Raw genomic sequence first — 21433 nt, forward strand, 5'->3', positions numbered from 1 at the left:
TTTACTAAGGAAAAGCCCATTCCCATTCACCACGTGGACAACTCCAGCACCGCTTCACCAGGGACTGTTTGTACACCCAAAAACAACAGAGCAAGACAAGCACTACTTTAGGGAAATACTAACTGCAGGTAAAATGAACTCTTTTTGCCAGAAGTAATGTCCAAAATTGACAAATCTTAAGCCCACAATAATGAATAAAGGATTCTCTATAGACTTCTTGCAACTGCACTGAAGGGACAAGCATCCTCAGGACAATTAAAAACTAAACCAGGAAGGTGCTGGGGTTTGGGGTTAGCTGGGGTTTTGGTTTCCATTTTGGTGGTGTTCTTTTCTTTTCTTTTTTTTTTACTTCTTACAAAATCCTGTATCACGCTGTAACTGCCAAGGAAAAAAAGCAATCGAAGTCTGCCAAGGAAGCAGGCAGAAACTGTGTGTACTAGCTGGCTTGACAATAAAAGACTTTAAAGTAGAAGTAATGCCCATATGAAATACATAAAGTAGTTTCTCTAAAAACAACCTTCACTAAATAGTTACATCCTATTATGTAGTTTTCAAAAATTTGTATTTTAAAAGGTAAAGACAAAAAATTTGGACAATTCATACACATTTTTCAGATAAAATAGTTTGTGAAGACTCCCCACCACCTTCCAGTTAAAGACACTTAAAAATAAAGCCATGTATACAGCTCAACAATCCCCAAAAAAGGTGGGGTGAGCAATCACCTCACTGTTGCTCTCATATGTGCAGAGACTAAATGCTGTAGTATGACAAAGCTAAATACACCTGCTGAAAAACCCCAGCATTATGAAATGACTAAGATTTTCTACATAATGAGGCAGAATTACAGCCCTATTACATGGCCAACCTTGAAAGCCTGTTATGACAAGAGGACCAAGTTACATGCCCTGAATTACGTAACTCCAAAAATCCTTCTTGGCCTTCTAAAAACAAAATACAGCTTCATTAATAAAACATAAAAGTACACACAAATTAACAGTAGTGAAGGGGAGAGTATAGGTCAATAGCAGAGGGGCTTCAGTGTTTCCTACCACTAATTCACTCAGTGGGCAACGCTCTTGGACAGCAAACACGATTTGTAATATAACCTGCTTTCCACTGGATTAACTCTGTCCCTGCCCAGGCTTAAGCAGCTTGAAAATTATGAAATCCTTCACAACATGATAAATCCTGGGCCAGATGACACAGCAAGAGGATCAAGACTCTGATGGAAAGTACAAGGAAGAGGAGAATGCAAGTATTAGTGGGACTTCAGGCTGGTGTATCAGAACACTGGTTGTAAGCTAATTTGTTAAGAATAATTATCCGAAATCAGCAATGCTGGGAACAAATTACAAATACTTCCCATAACTTTGGTAGTTATTAATCTCTCTCTAATTTCTCTGCTAGCAAAAAAATAAAATTAAAAAAGAAAATTTTTAGTCTGTCTATATAGAACTCTTTGGGATAAGTGCCCTGATTTTTAGGAAAAAAAAAAAATTAAAATAATCCTACAGTTGCAGAATCTTTTCTCTCTCTGAGATTTAAGCGCATCACGGTAACAGCCTGAACTCCTTACCATGCATGACCAGCCGCCCAGAAGCACAGTTAAACAGCCAGAGCTATGTTGAATTATTACTGCACAACTATAACTTACACAGAAGAGTTACCATAGAAAGAACGCAATTTTAATATGGTCACAAGTGACTTACGTACCAAAGTTAAAATATTCATATGAGTAAGAAATAGGCACAGTAAAATTTTTAGAATTTGCGGGATGCACAACAGGACCCAGCTATGGGAACTACACAAAAACACGGAAGCTAAGCTCAACTGTAAAGAAAGAAGCTGGTCTAAAACAAGCTCCAACAAGACACAACAGCAGAGCACTTTTTATTTACTGCTGAAAGTAACAAATATAAATAAAACTAAAGACGTGTTCAAACAGCATCTTAATCCTGTGAAATGTAGGAGAAAGCCTTAGCAAGGGCTCAAGGCAGGATTTGAGCTGGGCAGTAGAACAAACCAACAGGAACCTCATCAAGTGCCAAGCAAAGGCAAAGTCCTGCACCTCACACAGAATTACCCTGTAAAAGGGTACAGCCTCACACCAGCTGGTGAGGAAACAGCTCTGCAAGGAAGGACTGGGGGTCCTGGTGAAACTGAACTTGGGGTCACATCTTGGCCCCTGTCCATTCTGAGTATGGAACAAGTGTGCTCACAGTAAAGGCCAACCACTTAACGCTGCATCAGCAAGGGCAGCCTGGGGAAGTGATTATTTCCCTCTGTTCAGCACTTTTGGAAGTATTCAAACAGTTAAAATAATTGCAGCATTCATTGATTGATTTATTTATTTTTTAAGCTAGACTTCTAACAAGCTGTCAATATTCACGGGAATTACACTTGGGGCATCATCCCAATAAGCTTTGCAAGTGGATCAAAAAGGCAGGACTACTTCATCATCATCCTAAAGCCAGGCTGAAGAACATGTAATCAGGAGGAATTTGAGTAGCTGACAAGACAAAACTGTGTCCCCACAAGAGCTCTGACAAAAATCAGAACCCAGACACCAAAGCTGAAGCCAGACAAAATGAAGTTCTTCACCCTCCCAGCAGCTCAAGAAAGCAACCAGAACTGGATCAAATGAGCAGTCGTTTCCTCTGACTTCTAGGGAGCAGCACACAAATATCAACGCCTGTATTTATTCCAATTCTGTTCACAGCTTCATGCTTTTATCACATTAGAATACAAAACTATGAAAATATTCTCAACTGTTGTGTTTGCAGACCTTAGCATGCCACAACTTGGTTTTCTTCAAACTGCTGAAACAGAAGAAGGGGGTCTTAGATACAAATAATGTAAATAAATATTTCTCTGTATCGTCAGGTCTGCTAAAAAAAAGAGGAAATGAAATTGAGAGCATGACTGAAAAGCTTTGCAACTAACAAGTTATTTAATAAGGAAGCACTATATTCAGCATGGAGTGAGTAGATATGAACTAACGCAGCTGCGCACATCTGGTTTGCTGCCTATGCTACTGAAAACCAAACAGGTGCAAGTGTTATGAAAAAAGGAGTTTCAAAGTAGTGAAGAAACCACAAATGGTCTAAATATTGGGTAAACGGGGGAGGGAAGAACAGAAGAGAGTCTCAGCGACATTCCGAGTCTGGTGTAGGCAGATTCCCTGAATTACAATCTAAAAATATTTCCCTTGCAGAACAGCCCTGACCAGATTCTCCACAGAATAAGAGTTGCATTCACAGACAGAAAACACAGTATTTGGAGCCTTCAGAAACTTGCAGTAACTATGCAAATGTAATTTCAACCGTGTTGACAACGTTATTTCTATTTGAGCCACGTGTGCTAAGATGACAAAAACATCCCAAAGTGATGCAAGATGCAACCACGTCTTTGCAATGAGAATATTATCAACTTGATTGTGCAAAACAATTCCTTCAGCACAGCACGGAGGAATGCAATAAGACTCTCGACACAAGAAACGCAAAAGGCTGCAAATTGAAGCGTTTTCTTGGCCTCATCCCAAGAGAGGTCCTCTGGTTTTCATCCTTCTCGTGCTGACTGCCTGACTCACCAAAGCACTCGCATTCTTCCACCCTAATCTTCAACTTTTTGATCTCAGTGGAATGGACAATTCACCAGAAATGGCAATGAAGCCAGAGTCCACCTTGTGAACTCATTTCCACAGTTTTCCCTCCAGACTGTGTTTTGGTAAAGCTTCCAAGTGGAAACCTTTCCATTAATGATTTATTTCATGGATGCCACCAGAAATTCAACAGCCAAGTGAACAGGTAAGTTCTGCTTGTGCACTCAGTACGTCTATATATTCAATATCTGCATAACAGTGACCTTTTAATCGAGGGCTGAGCAGCAGCAGAAGTCTGCTGATTGGTATTAAATTAGTCATGACAGCAAGACAAGGGCAGAGTGAGATACTGCAGAAAAACTTCACAAGACTAAGTATCTGGGCAACAAAATGACCAAAGAAATTAGGCATCAATGTAAAGCAATGCATACGGAGGACCAGGGACCCATATCTAGCTTCACGTATGAAGTGATGGACTTCAAGCAAGCCAGCATTCAGAAGTAAAATCTGGAGAAAAGATATACAAATGATGAATGGCACAGAAATAAGGATGACTGCTGACCACCTCTGTGTGTGAGAACTTGAGTTCATCTGTCAAGAACAGTGTTCAAAACAAACTTTGGACCTTGGCAAGGATGCAATGAGTTTGTTGGCGTTTAAAGGAAAAAAAATGGTCTGGCCCTTGAAAGAGGAATCTTCTGAGAATTACCAAAGAGACAATCTGCACTAGACTCAAGAAATCCCTGATATGAAAAGAGCTGGATATGACAAAGGAGTCAGGTTAAGTTTCGTATATACAATTACCCTGGGTTTATGGGGATGTTTGCTTAGGGCTACAATTGTAAGCAGGATACATATTCAGAGTGTGTCTTGCCCTGTATCACCACCATTAAGTAGGATACAATTTATAAGAAAGTCTAGGTTCACAAAGAGCAACATCGTGTAGCTTTGCCATAAAGAAACTTGCAACAATAAATCCTCAGCACTCTATTAAAAAAATGTAACAGAAAATTGCTTCAGGAAGGTGGAGCTGTGCTGATGCTACCAGTACTCCGATAAGCTGCACAGGGTTTTGTGAAACAAGACATGGATAGCAAGGGGGAAAAAAGACATGGAAAACAAAGGAAGAAAAAGATTCTGAAAATACAGTTTGATGCATTTTCAATGTCTCTCTGCAGACAAGAATCCATCCTTCTTCAAACCACTTGCAGTGCACTCCACACGAGCAGTCCGACCTGTGACGTTTCACAAGTGAGCTGCAGTAAGCCACACTCATTTAACAGCTCAGCGAGGGCTGAAGTAGCCATCCTGCTCTCCCTCTTCCAGTCCATGCTCGCCCACTCCTCCTACACCAGTTCCAGTCATATCTGAAACTGCACCAATTTCAACTAATTAAAGTCATAGCAAAAGCAGCAAACCCATGAACGTTATTCTGTTTCCTTGGTTCAATGGTCCAGTTCACCAAGGAACAGCTCAGGTGAAGGAGACAGGAGCAAGCAGCTGGGAAGCTGTGAGGAGAGGAACGGATACTGCCCCTTTCAGCATCGTGAAGCTGTTACACATCAACACAGACATTTCACAAAATCTCCCCTTAATTCAGCTTGAACAGAGCTTTTGGCTAAACATGCAAAAAAAATGATTAAAAACAACCCTGAGAATACGTTCTCAGAAAAATGGATTTTTACGTATTTTTAGATCTTACTCAAAAAAATCTTTTTATATTTGAAAAAGCAACAATGCATATAAAGACCTGCACTTACTACATGGTCTATTAAATCAATCATTTAAATTGCATTAAAACTGTAGAGGCAATATATGTGTTGCTGGAAAAGTTGAGAGAAGTCCAATAAACGATCAGCAGCAATGACTTGCTAGGTGCCTAGAGCATGAATTTGCTGAGCTACTAAAAGACTCTCTTATTCCAAAGCACAGATAATACTTTCTACAGCTCTGGCTTACTGAGTGAATTCAGTTGTGAGTAAACTTTAAAATTAAGAAGCCTTCTGAATACTGGAAAGACTGGAAACATTATTGTCATCATCCTACCTATAATAAAGGAACTGGATGCACGGGAATGAGAGGTACTGCATTCTGGAGAAAAAAAGAGACCTGACACAGACGTATCTGCTTACTAACCACAGATAATAACACTTTCTCTTTCCCACTAAAATGTTTGTTTTAGATGCAAAGCAAATCTTCCCCCAGTGTAGTAACCTCATTTAAGTTTGTGCTGTTTAACTACTAAAGAGAGTTTAAAGCACAAAATAAAACCAAACTTTAAATTACTTTGCAGCAGCTCAGTGCTGGTATGTTCATCTCTTGCAGGTTTTCCTCAAGACAATACACACAGTAACGGGTCACTTGTTTTAAAGCCATTTCCAGGACCACTTAAAATCTGTTCAACTACATGTTTTGCAAACAGCATTTTGTTAAATGTCTTATCTTCACCCAGGCTTTTAAGAAGTGTTTTAGTTTCAAGTTCCCCTGAAAGAAATTATTTCTAACATGTATTAATATTTTATTCTTGCACAGCGAGCAGTAGGTGTTCTAGATAAGCATTTCTAGAAACTTACTTTGAAATGCACACGAGCAGTATAGTTTCTATATGTCATCATCACATATCAAGCACGGAACGCTACCAAAGGATTGGAGATTATTAATACATAATTTTAAATAGAAGAAATAAGGGGAGATTCTGCAACCTCACAGTCATCTAAACACTATGCTGACTAACAGAATTTCCAGGAAATATTAACAAAAGGCATGAGAGTAAGTAGAAAAGAGACAAAAAGTGAATTGAAAAACTATCAGTAAAATATTAAAAGAGATTGCCATAAAGAGTTAAGAGTTTTCTACAAAAACGTGGAATCATAAAATCACAGAATGTGTTGGGTTGGAAGGGACCTTTAAAGCTCATTCAGTCCAACCCCTGCAGTGAGCAGGGACATTGTTACCAGATCAGGCTGCTCAGAGCCCCATCAAGCCTGACCTTGAATGTCTCCAGGGATGGGGCCTCCACCACCTCTCTGGGCAACCTGTGCCAGTGATCTACCACCCTCATATCAAAGAACATTTTCCTAATATCCAACCTAAATTTACTCTTTTCTAGTTTAAAACCATTACTCCTTATCCTGTCACTACCTGCCCTAGTGAACAGCTCTTCCCCAGATTTCTTATAGGCACCTTTCAGGTACAGAAAGATCGCTGTAAGGTCCCCTTGGAGCCTTCTCTTCTCCAGGCTGAACAACCCCAACTCTCTCAGCCTATCCTTGTAGGAGAGGGGCTCCAGTCCTTTGATCCTCTACTCTGCTCTGGTGAGACCACATTTGGAATATTGTGTTCAGTTCTGGGCCCCTCAGTTCAAGGACAAGGAATTGCTTGAAAGAGTCCAGTGCAGAGCCACAAGGATGATTGAGGGAGTGGAGCATCTCCCTTGTGAGGAGCGGCTGAGGGAGCTGGGTCTCTTTCGCTTGGAGAAGAGGAGACTGAGGGGTGACCTCATTCATGTTTATAAATTTGTAAAGGGCGAGTGTCAGGAGGAAGGAGCCAGGCTCTTCTCGGTGATGTCCAATGACAGGACAAGGGGCAATGGGAGCAAACTGGAGCATAGGAGGTTCAATCTGAACATGAGGAAAAACTTTTTTCACTGTGAGGGTGACAGAGCACTGGACCAGGCTGCCCAGAGAGGCTGTGGAGTCTCCTTCTCTGGAGACATTCAAAACCCACCTGGAGGTGTTCCTGTGTGACCTGGTCTAGGCGATCCTGCTCTGGCAGGGGGTTGGACTGGATGATCTTTCGAGGTCCCTTCTAACTCCTAAGATTCTGTGATTCTGTGATCACCTTTGTGGCCCTCCTCTGGACCCACTCCAGCACTTCAATGTATTTTTGTGTTGGGGACTCCAAAGCTGGACGCAGTACTCCAGGTGAGGTCTCAGAGTAGAGAGGCAGAAATCACCTCCCTCCATCTGCTGGCCACACTTCTTGTGATGCAGCCCAGGACGCAGAAGATCCAGTTTATTCAGTCTAGTCCACCTAGACTCCATGAATATGGCTGATGCAGTAGCATGTAGAAAATAACTAGGAGACTCAGGTGGCAACTAGTAGAAGATGTCAAGACACCTGAGGAATTGACTACAACTTGCTATTGATATAACAGGACTGAAAGTAAAATATCATCTTGGATGGAGGTTACCTCTCCAGGACTCCTAAGAACCCACCTCAAGATCGAGCTTGTACACTGTCTTCTACAAAGTCAGAAAGCAAGGATTTTCTAGCAAGGTGAGGCAATGGAAGAAACAGGTAATGAAAAATAATGGGAACTACATGAAATTTGGTAGGAAGCTCTCATCTAGAATGGCTTATTCAAACTAATCAAGCACGCTCAGCATTCAAAACACAAGACAACACAGAAAAAGGATAGCAGGGTGACAGAAGAAATTGAGATTTCATGCAACAATAAAAATTGTGGTTTGAGCAATGACTGGGAGAAGATGTGACTGCTGGCAGCACATACGATGGAGAGCAGATGCAAGCAACAAAGGGAAACTGCTACACCTAAGAAGAGTGAAACATCACTGGCACAAAAAATCAACTAGCCATAGACATACTGGGTGGTGGAAGATGGGTCTCAAATATCAGAGCACTCAGGACTCCAGGAGCTACCTTCAATTTCTTTCCAGGAGAGCAAAAAGAAAAGAAACTCTCTTTTCTAAGGCTGGAGACTAGAGATTCCTAGAAAAGTAATTAAGTGGGATGACTACTTACAAATCAAGTGACTATTTTAAAGCAGTTAGGTCCTAAAGTTGGAAAGAGCCTTTTATAATTATACAGAACTGATATTCTGTGTTCAGTGCCAGTAAAAGCCATCCCAAGTCTCTAGCGCTACGGTAAGACTTGGATTCCATCACACCCAATGCTGGCTGTTTGAGGGAACAGTAACAACAAGCCGTCTTTCAAGCCGATGTCTGGGCTTTTAATTTTTTTATTATTTCATTTTATTATTTTTTTTTTGTCCAGGGCAAGCTTTTGTAGCACATCGACTTCCAGCTGACAAAGTAAATGAAACCCAGGATTCTTTGCACAGTTCTGTATCAGACAAGCAACGAACACATCGTAGCTGAGTTCTGCAAGACCCTTCCTTGCTGGACGAGTCGGCGTGTTACACAAGCTTTGAATTTTTAAAACTACGAACAAGCACAGTAGCTTACCATCAGATATGCAAGCCTTAGGTCTCAGAACAATAGGGTATTTTTTAAAAAGAATTTTACATGCTCCACATGATATTGCTTTATAAAAGATAATGGCCTCATTTTACTTCCCGCTTTGCAGCAACAAAAATTTCTGTGTTATTTACAAGCTGATAATATAAGAGTGTTTGCTTGTATGTAGTATTTAGGAACTGTATTATAAACCTACAAAGGATTAAGATCATTGGGACTTAAAAGACAAGGGTTTTTTTAAGTGGACGTATAATGTAGAGAAATAACAAGTGTTTAAAGAAACAGAGAAATTCCATTGGAAAGTAAGAAATGTATTTCTCAGCAGTTTCATTTTTCAGCTGTTTCCAACACAAACATTTCATCTTTGTACTAGAACAAAGATTCATGAAAGTGAGCGAGCAGAAATCACTTACAAAAGTGAAACTATCTTGTCTGTTTTTACTATCTGAGGAAAAAGGTTTTCAAACGCCTGTTCCGTATGTCTTGGCAGTTAAAATTATTTGTGTTTCTTAAAGTCAGAAATCCTTTAATTAATTTAGTTTTCAATTGATTCAATTACAGGCAACCTAGTCAGAGACGTTTACTTCCAATAAAAAAGGATGCTGTTGAACATAGCTATTTCCCTTTGAAATTCTTCATAAGGGTGACAGTGGTCTTGCATTTGTGCTTCTGAAATGCCTTCCACAATGAGGTGCTGACCCGTAACAAGGAACACGGGCATTATCACAATACCAATAAAGGCACGACTAACTGCTGGGTACAAAGACAGAAGTAAAGTAGTTAATGTTCTCAAGCTAGGGGCTGATAAAGAACTGAGAGCACGGCCTGTACACACACCAAGACAAGAATTAAAAATACAAAAGAAAGAAACAATTCAAAATATTCCATCATGATACATACACCTACTAAATTTCTCCATGAAACTGTTACACACAATCTCTTTCAAGAGTATTGTGAAAAACAAATACAGAAATATCACACTTAAATGTAAATTTAACCATAAGAACTCAACAAAAAAAAAAACCAGTTAAGAAACAAAGAAGTTCCAGCAGCAATGTCTGCAGTATCACACACACCTGCAAAATGTTTCTAAAGGGCAACACCAAACACTTGAATGCAACATCTCACAGAAGATTTTCCTTCACACACCAGTATTAATTTAAATTGAAGCAGTGTCTGCAGTTGAACCTCAGAAGCTGACTCTCTGCTAGATTATTAGTTATTTAATAACTGAGCCACAGAGACTCAGAGAAAGTACTGACAGTTGTGTGACACAGCTCCACGAGCTACATCAGCCACCATTTCTTCAACATATGTAGAAACACGCGATACATTGGCATTTTTTTGCAAACATCAGCCCCAAGATTTCCAGTATAATCCTTTGATTAGTAAAAGATTCAAAGAGGCTGTGGGACTTAAACTGAAGTGTCAGAATAGGTCAAAATCATAACTCCTTAGTTCTCCCAGGGGAAATTCCCAGGACTGCTGAGATGCTCCTGCCAACACAAAAATCACGTTGATGAGAAAATGTGATGAGACCACGTGAACCGTTTCATTTTTGCCTAGCAAATAAAGTGTTTCTGTGGCCATGGCAGGATCCATTCCAATGGCTGCTCCAGGGAGCCAAAGACTGAGACCGACAACTGACAACCTCGCTACTTTTCTTCACTCCCACCATCATGAACAGAAGCTGTCCGTACCGGCCATTACAGGTAACGGGATTAGCAGTTTCAGACATGTGCAGGAGTTCCTGCCATCAAGAACACGTTATCTTACGTATCCTTCATATCAAGGTGCAAGAGAATGAAGCAAACATTGCTGGTTTGAAAAAGATCTGTGAGGGATCCAAACAAGAGCCTCTCCCAGGTTTTGCCAAGTTAGTGAGCACAGGCACATAGGGGCACACTTCACATACTTGTGTGCACTGGCTTGGCTAACAGGAAAACATCCCACATCAGCTTTAAAAAACAGGGCACAGGAATTATTACTCACAGTGTTACAAAGGCTTCACAAGCTTTTTTTCCACACTCAAAGTCGAAGCATTTTCTTATCTGCATAAAATGTATGTTTCCCCTCCCCCCAAAGGGACTAAGCTAAGTTTGCATAAAAACTGGTGATACATAGAAAAAAAATACCACTGATGATAGAATCTCCCTTTTGTGAGGCACGTAGGTTGCTCAAAGGTTGCTTGAGAACAGTGCGATAAAGAGAGCTTTTCCATGAATCAGAACCTCTTAGAAACAACTTAGGAGTTCTTGATATATAGCTATTCCAGCACATTTTAAATAAACTATTTAAATTAATAAGTCACTTTCATACAATCTCACCATCTTTCAAATTTTTGTAACAACATTTAGAAAAAAACAAATGTTATTCAGTAAAAACTCTTAAGAATCATCAGCCATGCGTACATTTGGTCGCTGTATATGTATTACTATATTCATGACATGCAAAAGGTAGAGGCTTTCACAAATCATTAACCCACATTATTAACTGTTACGGCATCCAACAGCTTGCTCATGGTAATAGCATGTAGCTACCCAGTCTACCTTGTATCGCCATGGTCACACCCCTCTGTAACATGCCCATAATGTGTTTATAACTTGCAACAGTTCATAAATGATTTATAAAGTAATCTTCAAATGCAACATGCCCCTGTATCTTTTTTTTCTTTTAAAACCATCTGGGCTCTGAAGGCACAATATGTGTAAACACAAGGCAACGATGAAAACAAGATACATCTGATTTTAAGATGGTAGATGAAGAAAAAGGGCTTTTGCCGTTTCTTAAAAAATATATCCAAGGTATTGTTTACTCTCAATATAAGCTAACATTGCAACAGTATGATCAAGAGCGTAATTTTATGAAGTTTAAATGAAGAAGGGCACCTGGAAAAGTGGCAGTTTATGCATATTTAACTGAATTGCAAAACGAACACAGGCACAGAATTAAACTTTCAACCAGCACCATCGCTTACCAATTTCAGCAGGTAGTTGCTTGATTTTGTTCTCTCGTATGCTAAGCATGGTGAGTTTTGACAAGTTTTTGATATCCTTTTCCACAGTAGTTATACGATTAAAGCGTAGGTAAAGAGTGGCGAGAGAGCTTAGCCTGTACACCACGGAAGGTATTTCTCTCAGTTTGTTATGCCGCAGGTCAAGCATGCGCAGTTTCTTCAAGTTATCAAGAGAGTCAGGCAAACTGGTGAGAGAGTTTTCACTCAGCGCCAGTGTCATCAGGTTCACAAGGCAGCCCACCTCTGCCGGGAGGGACTGCAGTTTGTTACTGTATAAATAAAGTTCTGTTAACTGCGTTAGCTCTTTGACAGCTGAAGGAAGCATGTGTATAGACCTCTTGGACAAGTCCAAGCGCATTGAATTCTCTTCCCGGCATTTATTTAGCTCTTTGATCACTTCAGCATTGCTGGATTTTTTGCGGGTACCTGTGGCTGGATTAGGTCTTTTTATCGTATTGTCCACAGAAAAAGCTACCCCAGGCTGTGTGCTACTGGAGTCCTTCTTTCCATCTTTGGCATCTTTCCCTTTGGTCTTAGGCTCCTTTTCTTTGCTCTCTTTCCCAAATCCTCCGGAGGCTTTGGCCTCCTTCTCCCTTTCTTTTGACGATGGGACTTTTGGATCCTTCTCTTTACAGTCCTTTTCTTTTCCTAGATTACTACTCATGGTGACTCAGCGTTCAGCAAGCACCACATGAAATCCGTTTCTGAAGTTCACAAGAACAATTCACTGCTGAGGCGACAAGGATCCTTAAAACATGCAAGCGCTGAACCAAAGGACGAGCTTCGGAGGGGTGATACCCATTTGCTACATATTGGTTCTGAAGGCACCTGGTATCAGGAGATTCAGCTGCAGATTAGAAGGTCAAATGCTGCGTATTAGTACTTCTGTAACATAGAGAGAAGAGAAGCCAAAGTTAGTGTAAATGTAAAACTTAACTTCCAGTTAAATGTTGGATGTTTCTGCATCAAGCCTGTGCTCACTAACTCAGGTTAATGATTTGTCCTTCTCTTCAAATGTCAATGAAAAACCCAGTGCTAAACCAAAAATACTACACACATTGCTCAGAAGACCCACAGCGGTAGAAGAGCTACACTAATTAGTATACATGAGGGAAGATTACAGTTCTTAAACAACACTGCCTTCAGTACTACATCTGAGCTACCGTCTTACGTCTTAGCTAGTGCTTATAACACTCTGGTTATCAACATGAATATCCTCTCCCCTCTTCATGCCAAATCAGTCAATAAAGATCTGCTACAATTTTACATGCCTCTTTCTCCAGACAAACCTGTATGGGCTTATTCTCGCAGCACAAAAGAGTCTCAATTCAATCTACAGTGAAATCCAATACGCTACTGTAAGACGAACACTCTGCCTCCAGATCTCCCTTCCAACCAGCTCTGAACTGCAGGTCTCTGCTTTTAACATGGAGCAGAACGCTGCCACCAGCCTCACGTACTCTGAAGACACACACAGAAGGATTTTTAAAATAAACCTAACAAAAAGTCAACTGAAAGCTCAGAAGAAATAATAAATTATGCTTCAAGACCAGCAAAATTATGAAGGCATTTCTCATGAGAGTAGGATATAATGTATCTTTAGAGAGTATCTTGAATTCCCCCCTCCACGACGACTATAACGCAGCTTAGTAAGTGAACAGATCTACAGAGACCTATTTAAATTTTTACAAAATCAACAGTGCATCACAGAAAGTAGCTTTGCTTCATGTGTCAATTCAAAACACATGACATGCCTGAGAACTTCACAATTCTGAATACTCTGGAGAGGCTTTTGAATGTACCTTTGTGGAAGAAAATAAATGGTCAATTAATTGCAACAATTTCATGCCTCCACCTTTTAGCCCAGAATCAACTTCCTTTGTTATGCAGCATTCACTGATGAAGAAAGTTTGTATGTATCTCAGAAGAGCAGCTTGCTTCCCCAGTCACTGAGCTATGTTAAAATATCCTTAAAGACTCCACAGGAGCTGTGTCACTGTCCTGGCATTCCATCTTCTGCACAAGTTCATAAAACTCAGGATCAAAATCAAATAATATTTTGCACACTGAAGTCATCAGCAAGTACTAGAAATCCAAACCATTTTTAGCAAAGCTCAAATAACTATTTTTCATTGCACAATTCTACTATGTATGTTTGCCTTCAAGCATAAGCATGTGCTTGGAGAACAGAAAAGAGCACACTTGGTTCAACATATTCATTTACATTTAAAAAAAAAGTGAAGAAACACCTGCTTAAGGACAGTAAGAAGGGCAAGCCACTTTACCTCAGCTGCGAATCATGCTGTTTAGCATAGAGCTCAACAGAGAACCCCCCCGAGGAAGTGCCTTCCAGTCCTTCACCCCGATTCATTACTGCTGCAGCATCACTAAACATGCGCTACAAACCCCGTAACAGCAAAAACCCCTACTGCCTCCAGGGACTGTGTTCTGCACATCTCTGTTGCAAAGGCCCGTGGCCATCTCCCAGCAGCAAGCAACAACAGCTTTAAAGTCAGAAGTTTTCACCAGCGCAGAGTTCCCGAAGCAGCAGAAGCCGGATCCTTACTGCATTCTTAGGACTTCCACCCAGCTTTTACATCATCCATCGGCTTGACACATCCTCAAAAAGACCAATCTCACTATGCTATGTTTGAACACTTGTTCTCAGCACTGTATAATCTATGTCCTTGTAAAACTCCAGCAATAGGAATAGGACTGTGAATGTGAAAACACAGCTGACTAAAGGGTGGGAGCCTGAAATGCCTGACAACTTGGTTTTGGTATGAAATGTAACACAAAGAATGAGAACTACCAGAGTTTCTAAATTCTGACAATACACAGAAAACTCAGCCACGCAGCAGGGCCAGACAGCTACTGCTCCACATCAAGCCCCTAAAGTGCAAAATGCTCAAAGGGCTGCTGCTCTCATGAGCTTTCAGTTTAATCAAATTTAGGACCTGTCATGAGATTTGTTTCATTTCTTATGTGCACAGCAGCTGAAGGAGGATTTGAAAGAGCCTCAGAAATGAAAGATGTCTGCAGATTAGTACTGTCGAAAGCAGCTCGGTAGTGCAAACGTGCCAAATAATCTGCACACGTTTCACTGTCTTCATCAGCAACTACTTTAATTGTACCTAAAAAAAAAAAGGAGGGCTCCTTGTTTTGATATGCCAGTTTAACATCTCATTTTATGGTAGGGAACAAAAATCTTTTGCCTATACAAAAGGATAAAAATTGAAAAGTTATTAAAAACATCATCTGAAACATATAAAGAAAATTCAGAGTAATACAAAGGGTCATTCAACATCGGCTCAGAGATGAAGATGTAAGGAGCAGGCAACTTGCAGACAAGTCACAGGCAGACGTGGTTTTCTAAGCCATGGAAACTGGAGCTAAGCTGGCAGTGCAGCAGGCCTCCAAAATATACCCTCTGTTCAGAGTGACAAAAGGCGAACAGTTAAAGGTACTGCACCTCTGTAATTTTTATCTCTTTACTAAGGATTTTAATTACTGCCTGAGCCTGCAAAATGTATTTAAAACAGCTTGGAAAGAAAGTAATTCTGTAATACCTAGAATGACTACAACTAGCACTTGGAAGAAGAAAAAGCTTATGATGAGACCTTTACCAAATGAAACACAGTAAGAGCCAATGCAGGGGGAATCATATTGAAGATAATGCCTCAACTGGAACAGCCTCACCTCTCCAAAGTCCGTGACACCCCTAAGGCATGGGTATCTCCCCTTTCCTGACAGCAGGAGGTCTCTCCACCCTGCAGAGCGGTGGTGCACAGCAGGTATCAGCCTCGTCTCACCCAGTTACTCCATGAAGCAGTGAACTCCTTCGCCACAAAGGCAACATTTTGTGTCCTGGCAATTCCCATTCCTCTTGGCATCTCTACAACCTTTCTTCCCCACTTTGCTTTATTTCATGAGGAAAAAGTCCCAGCAAGTTCAAGAGCCAGGGCAGAGCTGCAGTTCATGAGACAACGCTTTCTCTTTTTAAAATCCACTCAGTCACCAGACCTCAGTTACTTCCACAAGTGAAAGATGTCCAAGCAGGAAGTCTTCAATATGCAATATAAACGAGAATATATATTTGATGATGTTTGCTTTCAGTTAGCAGGACTAAAATCTTGCCATTTCAGACATCAATAACCAAGTTTTGAGACAAAACTCAGCAGGGCAACCACACACAGAACTCCTTAATCCTGCCAACACATACACAAACTAACGTTCAACTTCACGTAAACCGCTCTACAAAACCTCTGTTTCCATTGCAGATCCTTCAAGCTGATGGGGTTGCTCACATACATCAAGTTAAGCATGTATGTAAACTTTTGGCAGACATGAGCATAATTACACATACTATAGAGGAAGTTAAATACGTTTGAAAAGGTTATTTCATATTTTGCAAGCCCTTTTGCTTAAAGGACAAGAGTCATCATCAATTCTAAACTACAGTCAAACAAGCTTTCATTGTATCTCAAAAGGAGAGCTTCTTTTACAGATATTTTTAGCAAAAGGAAATTCAGTGAAATTAGCCAGTTCTGCCAACTACTTCCATTTTCCAATGCTGCTCAAACTGACTTCCTGTCAATATGAATGACATAAAAACATTTAACTATTATGTGCTAGAGAATTTGGAAAACTGAGTAAGACTCTTGCTTGGCACAGCATATGAAGGAAAATAAAACTTCTACAGAAGTGAAGGAAAATAATCTTTTCCCTATTCCAAATATTTTTTAGAAGTAAAATATTTGTAAATAGCTATAAATAACCAGCATCAGAGCTTTGATTCACTCCTCCTGATGTCTGGTGAACATAATCCTGATGTATTTATTCCCTTCTGTCAACTGTAACTGACAAAACTCCAGAAGCACAAACAACTTCAGCCTAAACTGTATCATCTTCCTTAGTTGTCTGAAAATGAATAACACATAGATCTTGTATATTTTACTGATTTTTTTTATCTTTCAAATAACTGAAAAGAGATTTCAGTTACTCTGAACAACAGAACCCAAAATATTTATGTAATAAATGTCTATAAAAAACACGGTAATGTAGGAACAATCACGCCTGTGATTCTAGGAATAACACTGAACTAATCACCTGCAACTTGGTGTCCTGGTTTGAGCTAAATAGAACTAATTTTCTATTTAGTGATTTTACTTTTCATCTCAGTCTCTTTTAAGTGGCTGAACTTGCTGAAAACTGGCAGCATGTTTTTCCCAAACAGCGCTGCTAGAAGATATGCTCAAGGTCAGCTGTCTCACCATGGGTGCTGTGTCTGTGCCTACGGGGGTGGGGAAGCAGACCCAAAACTGCCCAACTAGGTACTCCATCCCACATACGTCATACTCGGTATAAAAGCTGAGGGATCACAAGGGTCTCAAACCCTTCTTCCATCTCGGACCCTTTCATCTGTCTCGATCCTGGCAGAGGCCAGGACCTGAGCAGAACCCTGCAAGTTCGTCTGCCGCTGATCCTGATTTGTGTGTCCTGCATCCTGCTCCCACCTGCTGCTGAGTTTGGTCTGGGACTTTTCCAGTGCCCGGCTCCGCAGAGCCTCTGGTGACGTATTCGTCATTGGGGGGAGGGTGGGGGAAGGATTTCATGTTGGTTTTGTATCTATATATTTGTACATATCTGTATATATTTCATTATTTTCCTATTTACATTATTATCCTATAGTATCAGTATTATTGTTTCATTAAATCTGTTAGCTTTATTTTCCAACCTGTAAAGTCTCTCTCCCTTATTCTCTTTTCTCTTCCCTTCTGGGGATGGGAGAGGGGTTAATAGAGAGCATCTGTCCAGGATTTAGTGGCTGGCCCAGCCTTAAACCACGACACTTGGTAGTACAAATACTGATGCTTCCTAGTCATTATTCAATACAATATGAGGCTTGAGATAAAGGATTTCATCCAACTGCTATTCAAGGAGGGCTGTAAAAGCCTTAACTCTCTCCTACCCACTACTGCAGAGCAGTACTACCCTCCTAAGATAAATCCAGCGGCAATATTACTTCACAGCTTAGTAAAGACTTCCCCTCACTTACATCTTTTAATTTTCAGTTTAAACAAACAACTCTCAAGCAGTCTGTACGCAGCTCTCTAACAAAATGCTGCATCAGGCGACTGGCATCAGGGCTGCCCCGGTGCTGGGGTGACCAAATCCCAGGTGCCAGAGGAGGCCATGCAGCAGCAACGGCCAAAGCCGAGCTCTGCGATGGCACCAAGGTGCCACTGCCAGTCCCACTGCTCCTGCCCCAGGGCGGTGGGACCCTTCCAGGAAAGGCTGTCCCTGCACAAGAGTTACCCTCAGCACTCCCTCAGCTCTCAAAGGATGAATTATGTGTCTTGTGACTTCCAAGTATAAGAAAGTTTCCTGTATGTTCACAAAGATGGCTTGAAGAAGAAATCGTTAACTGAAATCAAGTATTCTCCCACTGCTGAAGTACTTCCCTCTCAAGTGATGAGGACAACCAACTGCAGTCTGCTCTGCAACATGTGGCACATCATCTTACAAAACAGTCACTTTACAGCTCGACTCAAACACTTTCTGGTTCCTGGTCTTCATCTGAGCAGACAAAACAGGCGCTTTAAATCATAAACATTTCTGATGTTCTGAGCATGTGATATCTGAGGCATCCTTTTCACTAAAGCCTAACACATTACACTCAAAATAGAATTCTACCTACATTTGAAAGGAAAATTCCTTACTACGTGTATAATTTTATATCATGGAATAGGAATGATTTTTCTCTTTGTTTTGAGTTTGTACTAAACTCAGCCCAAAGGGCACACACCATGGCTTGAGCTTTTCAACCCAAATAACAGACGAGGATCATTCCAAGTATTAAACACATTGAAGAAATAAGGAATCAGCTCATACTTGACACTCTGGAGTAAGCAGACAAAGATTCTACTACATAATAAAAAAAGAGAACGTTTTGAGATCACAATTCTGATCTAGGAAATTCTGACTAGTCAGACCTAAGTGGCTTTTAACAACAAGGCAGAGTTCAAACGCTATCTAGCAATTGCAGCAACACCTGTTCACAAACAAACAACTAACAAAAGAAAATTGCCTTCTTAGGAGTATTTACCATTTACTTAGAATAGCACTGGATAGATCAAAAACATTTCATATTCCACTACACCACAAACATGAGCACATCAATACCCAATGGATTAAATTTAAAGTTTAGCCCACGAGGTTACAACAACTTTCCATTCTCAATACCACACATGCAAAAAAAAAGACCGCCACTACTTTCATTTCAAAACCCAAATAGCTTAAGCTAACGAGCCACTTGCAAACACAGCACATTCTCTCCTACAATCTACCAGCTTCAAACATCTGACCTACAGAGTTTTAATCTGTGTAAGTGCATCTGGGGTTCTGCTGCTGCAGCCACCGCAGAGCAGCTGGCAGCAAACTGCTGAATCAGTCCCCAGGCGCTCGCACAGCTCCTCTGAACACAAAACCTCACTGAGATACGGAGACAGCGAGGGAACGGCCAGCCATCACACCACTGTGGAGCAGAAACCAAATCTATCTCGACAAAAGCAGTGCTCCCAAAATATGCCAGCTAGACACCTCCTCATCTTCGGGAAGAAAACGCCTTTATTTCAGAGTACAGGATGGTCAATGGCAGCAGCATAATACTGTAGCGGTTATTAGCACCAGCTGCGATGGCTGGCTTCTTCAACCACTGAATTCATCTCAGTCCTAAAAACGAACAGCCAGCAGATGGTAGTTTACAGACTACCAATCCAGCCTGATTTCAATATATCTGGATGTGACCCCACCTTCCCCCCTAATCCCCTCTCACACCAAGGGAGCAGCCTCCGTGCACGCACAGCCCAGGCCTGTGGAGCTGGGTCAGGGAGGAGGCCTAGGCCCTGACAGCCCACTAAGCCCTTTAGGATATCTTCATCTGCCAAAGGACCGCAGCCAAGGCCGCTCCTGCCTGCCTGCTGCTTCCAGGGCTGCAGAACAGCTGAGCACAGCCTCACCTCGCATCCCAGCAAAACCTGGAGGTCGAGGGAGCGACTGAACAAACATCAGATCAAGGGTACAACAACCAGACCAATTTTGAAGGCTTGCTTATGCTTTACCTGTGGTTTCTTAAATCTGCAGACACATCTATAACTACAGCCACTTAATTACAAACCTACCTGCAAATAAAACTGAAGTTACCATAAATAAGCAAATCAGTTCTAAGAGGTGTTTGGAGGTTGATGGCTTTGTGCTTGGAGAACCAGGCATAACGTCCCAGGATGTCCCAGCCCAGCTTCTGACAGTGAAGTGCTTCGCTGCACTGAACGCCAGGTCACACACCAAAGTCCAGGTCTAGCAGGACAAAAAGGCTCCACACCAGCCAAGTCACCTACGCCTTAAGTTCCTAGGGGGTAAAACTAATCCTTTGTGCCCTGCCTTTGAACTCATCTAGCAAGTACAAAAATACTCATACCGAGAGATTCTTTTTTAATTTTTTTTAAGGAAAAAAACCCCGCTAGTTTTTGGCCAAGTTATAAAATACCATTTCATGTTTTTGTAGAAATCAACTCAAAGAGTAAGTACAAAGAATCCTGCTAACTCCATGCGGGAGCTTATTTTAATATGTAAAAAGGTACTTTCTACATGTGTGGTCCCTCAGCATGTACCTTTTGGGCTGCATGGCTCCGTTTCCATGGTAACTCGTTGAACCAGCAGGCTGTGTAGTCCTGCATAATACATGAAATTTGAAAACCCTAACTTGCTAGATGAACCAAATCTCCCAGTATTAGTACAGGTCATAATAAATAGATATGTCAAAAAAAGGTTATTCCAAAATGGCATAGTCTAGAAAAAGGCAGCTATCTGCGTTTCTGTGACTATACAAATTCTGCAGCGATGGTGGCATACAGCCTTCCACAAGAGCAAGTGCTCCCAATCTACACAATACCTTCCTTTGAACAAAGATCACCCTGCTGTCGCAAAAACTTACTTTCCACTACAAAAACAGCTTCACTCTTACCACTACGCAGCACCCAGGCGCTACCATTCAGATACTTCAACAAGTGCTATAAACAAAGCAAGCAGCCTGCCACACACAGCTGTGTTACAGACACGACAGAAAATAGCATTGGTCTCACCAAAGGTGATGATGCAAACTTCAAACCAGCATCAAATCTTCTTCTCTTATGCACATTTCCTCTGAGCAATAAAAACAACAAAACGAACCAAACAGGAGACAAAACAAGAATTATGGGGAGGAGAGAAAGTAAACATGCAGAGAGTGTAATATATTATCTATTCATTATCTGTGTTATCAACAACTTCAGTTCTGTTGATCCTGCAGAAACTGGGACAAACATGCTAAATCCCATCTCAGCTAAATAAAACATTGCTCTATTACTATCTAGGGTAGCATTGCACCCTGGCTCTAACCAGCAACACAGTTATCTAGCAGAAAAGCAAAAAATATTGTTTATTGTAGCATTTCTGTGTTTCTTTCTCTCTGAATTTGGTGCAGTAAGTTTGCTTGTCTTCTTCAACATGCTTTTATGTGTAATTATGACCATTTCACAAAGCTCAGTGCTGGATGAC

The 21433-nt window shown here is 40.9% G+C and overlaps 1 protein-coding gene across 2 annotated transcripts in view; it reads right to left on the reverse strand.

Moving 5' to 3' along the window:
- The window catches only part of SHOC2 (soc-2 suppressor of clear homolog (C. elegans)), a 38780-nt gene extending 26064 nt beyond the window's left edge, over nt 1–12716 (reverse strand). For both annotated transcript variants that reach the window (XM_010186500.1, XM_010186499.1), the window contains exon 1: nt 11798–12716. In XM_010186500.1, the coding sequence (XP_010184802.1) occupies nt 11798–12500 (703 nt within the window). In that variant the 5' untranslated portion in view covers nt 12501–12716. The remainder of the gene's footprint in view (nt 1–11797) is intronic.
- Nucleotides 12717–21433: the final 8717 nt, after the last annotated feature.

This window comes from Mesitornis unicolor, unplaced genomic scaffold (genome assembly GCF_000695765.1).
Source record: "Mesitornis unicolor isolate BGI_N332 unplaced genomic scaffold, ASM69576v1 scaffold25156, whole genome shotgun sequence".
Lineage (NCBI taxonomy): Eukaryota > Metazoa > Chordata > Aves > Mesitornithiformes > Mesitornithidae > Mesitornis > Mesitornis unicolor.